Source organism: Benincasa hispida, chromosome 10, assembly GCF_027475165.1.
Source record: "Benincasa hispida cultivar pf3 chromosome 10, pf3_genome.v1.1, whole genome shotgun sequence".
Lineage (NCBI taxonomy): Eukaryota > Viridiplantae > Streptophyta > Magnoliopsida > Cucurbitales > Cucurbitaceae > Benincasa > Benincasa hispida.
Genome location: NC_143487.1, coordinates 14,406,246 through 14,409,950, shown reverse-complemented (window position 1 = coordinate 14,409,950; position 3,705 = coordinate 14,406,246). Strand labels below are relative to the sequence as shown.

General features: G+C 29.2%; 1 protein-coding gene across 1 annotated transcript; it reads right to left on the bottom strand.

Moving 5' to 3' along the window:
* Positions 1-1,585: 1,585 nt before the first annotated feature.
* On the bottom strand, positions 1,586-3,376 carry LOC150033128 (uncharacterized). Its single transcript, XM_090306290.1, has 6 exons — positions 3,362-3,376; positions 3,180-3,293; positions 2,391-2,651; positions 2,114-2,310; positions 1,802-1,972; positions 1,586-1,712 (listed from the first exon to the last, which is right to left on the bottom strand). Exons 1-6 carry the CDS (start codon positions 3,374-3,376, stop codon positions 1,586-1,588), a joined length of 885 nt encoding a protein of 294 aa, XP_090162416.1.
* Positions 3,377-3,705: the final 329 nt, after the last annotated feature.

Sequence of the window (3,705 nt, the reverse complement as noted above, 5' to 3'; positions counted from 1 at the left end):
TGGCTAAACTCATTAACTCCCACGTAGGGAGTTAATAGGAATATGGGATGGCTCCCACATCTCTCTCTCCTTTGATTAAAAGCCTTTAAAAATGGAAGAACACAGATAATGGTTATTTAACATACAGAACTAGTTTGTGATCAAAATACTCTAAAAAAATTCTCCTATCCTTCCCCAATTAATTTTTGGTTCCCACAAACCACTCTTAATTTTCAGTGAATAGGAAAGTTTCCATATTGGTGATGTTCAAGAAAACCTAAAGAGAATTGACCATTTCATCTAAGTCGTCAAATGAAAGTGAGTATTTCTGTTCCTTTCTTTATAGAATTATTTCTATACTACTACAAATTTTAATATTGACCATGGTCATATGACCATGGTTTATTGGATTAGACCACGGTTTTTTGACCATGGTCTACTTTAGCATAGTTTATAGTATAGACTATGGTTCACGTTAATTGTGGTCTATATTATATAGACCACCCATAACATCAGCCATGGTCTATATGACCATAGACCACGACCGACGTTTGACATGGTCTATAATATAGACCACAGTTTATGTTAACCGTACTCTATATTACATACTACGTTGAATGTCAACCGTAGCCTATTTGGACATAGACATCGACTGACATTAGCCGTAGTCTATAGTACATACCACGACTGGCATTAGGCATGGTCTATATTATAGACCACAGTTAACGTTAGTCATGGTCTATATTGTCATAGACCATGAAAAATATTATGTATGGTTTATATTATAGACCATAGTTAACCTTGCCGTGGTTTATAGTTGTATACACTACGGTTCACATTAGTCATTTAACCATGATTTTTATTGATAAACCACACTTATATCAATCAAGACCTATATTATTCACCAACCAAGACTTGTATTATTCATCATGGTTAATGTAGATCGACAACATATGACATTTCTTGTGGCTTTTTAACAATAGGCTTCACTTGAAGTGTACTGTAGTTTATACAATAATGGACCACAATCACATTGTGAATATTTTTTTTTCAAATTACAATTAATTAAAAAATTAATAAATCTAAAGCTTCCACTCATTCAAATATAGGTTTTATAAACTACAACTTATCCAAATTTCAATACATAAAAGACACATAAAAACATTAACGTTCAAATATAATACAAATTAATTTAGCCACAAATTAAAATTACTGGACATCATTTTTGTACAGCTATGTATTGCTGTAGATGTTGTCCCCATTCATTGCGAACCTCATCAATTTCTTATTGGGAATATGTTTTATTTCTAATAAACTATAAAAAAGAGGAAAAAATTATTCTTATATTTGTGTGTGTATGCATGATATACATAAATAAATGAGTGTTAAATAACTCATATCATATCAATATCCCTCATATATTTCATTACAAAATATCCACATTCTACAAATCCAGATTGACGAGGGCTCTATATAAATAATAAGTATTAAAATATGAACAAATATAAATTCTGTATCAATATAATAATAAAAAAATACTACTTAATAGAAGAATTCCAAATAATTCTTTTCCTTCCTTTCAATTTCACTTCAGATCTAAATATCTTTATGACCTTTTCCTTTCTTTCAATTTCACAAGACTTTTAGCTTCATCACGAGTAGCATTTGGGATTGAGTCTAATAAATATGCAATATCCCCATACAAATCTATCACAACAAGTATCCAATGATATCTACAATCAACATATGTATATATATACACAAACTAAATGTTATTCATTATTATATAATATAAATGAAATGAATAAAATGGTCTACATACCCAACATTTATTGGAATCATGGCCGATTTCTTAGGTTTTACGTCAAGTAACCTGGATGCTAATACATGAGCACGATTTTCTAATGTTACAATGCTGTTACCAAGTAAGCTCGGGTTTATAAATAAAAACTTGTCTATTACATTGAGTTGAACCAATACTTTATATAAATACCTGTAGAAAAATATTCATATTAGTTAGAAAAAACATAAACTAATATTTTAACCATACACTCATATAAATATATTCTCAATAATTAAAAAAAAATTAAATTTACCCCATATAATGTATGATGCTATTAACTGCAATTTCGACCATTGTGCAGAAATGAAAGATATCTTCATCCATAATAAAAGATCCAGCCCCACTCCAAATATATATTTTGATAATTGCACCTTTATTGAACCACTAGGAATCTCTAATTTTGCATACTTAAATAATGGTCTTAATGATTCTGGTAAGGTTGATAATTCAATGTCAAAAGATATACCTTTCTCTTTGGGATGAGACAACTATCACATAAAAAAGAAAAGAATCATATATGTAAAGTTAACTTATTCTAACATCAAAATAATTAAGTTTAAATATTTACCTTAACAACCTTGGCATAGATAACAAACTCACAAGACCATGCAACTTCGTATCCAACTGCATCTTCAACTTGTACAACCTTGTCGTTAATTGGATATGGTAACAAACGATTTTCCGTCGTTGCCAATTCTATACTAACTTTGACAATATCTTCTCCAATTGGCATGTTATGTAGTATTTCATTTGGATTGTTTATCTCATACACAAAACCCGATGCTACTATCATCATATCACTATTTACAACTAATTCACATGGTTTTCTCTATACATGAAAATCATTCATTAGAAATATACATATAATATATTAAAATAATAATTTATAAACATACCTTTATCAAATGTCTTATTTCTTGTGTTGCTTCATTCTTAATTGGTTGTGAGGAAATATATCTTTTAGATATGGGGGTTCGTGTTTGAACTTTTGATTATTTTTAAACATCTTGAGCTGATCCTCTGCTAGTCTTAATCTTTCTTCAAGGATTAAGTTCACTTCTTTCAGATGATGACATGTTTTTTTTTGCTTCAATCTTCTCAACAACTAGACGTTGTTGTTCATCAAAACTTACATTATTGGCGGGATTTTGTAAACAATCACTTGGCAAAACATACTCCCCCAAAGCCTTCACTCGTCTACTATGTTCACCTATCCCTAAAGCTACACACGTCATTTGATGATGGAATTATATTAGTTTTTGTAGACGATTATGAAAGTGTTTCTTACAAAAGAAAATATAATATATACACTTATATCTAATTATATCATTACAAATACAATAATATCAATACTTACAATTCTTTTTGCCATTTCTGCAGTTTCCTCATTTAAGAATTCTCCTTTCTTGTTCTTGTGAGTTAATATCCAGAAATTTGATCTATCTATGTTTTCTACATTTACTCCATTTTTCTACAATAAATAACTAGCATTAGCTTATGTACGAACATGTTACGGGAAAAAAATTGTACTACTCTTACCAATTCTTCAGTCATATTTGCATAATCTTTACGTGACATTCAATGGCCATAAGCATATTTTGATCTTCTTTCATATTGTTTTGCACGTTGACCCTTCAAATTATCATATACATGACAATATAAATAACATCATCATAACTGAATGAAGTAAAACTCTATATATTGTCAAAAGAAAGAAAATTATATTTGAAACTCTTTGCTTAATCTAGAATCAACAAAACTGTTCCAATCTTTTTGATGGATGAAGGAATAAAGTTTTGGTGAATATTTAAGACGTTTTAAATTATTGATATTTGGATAGATATAATTTTGTGACAATTTATATTTGAATTGACACCATTTTT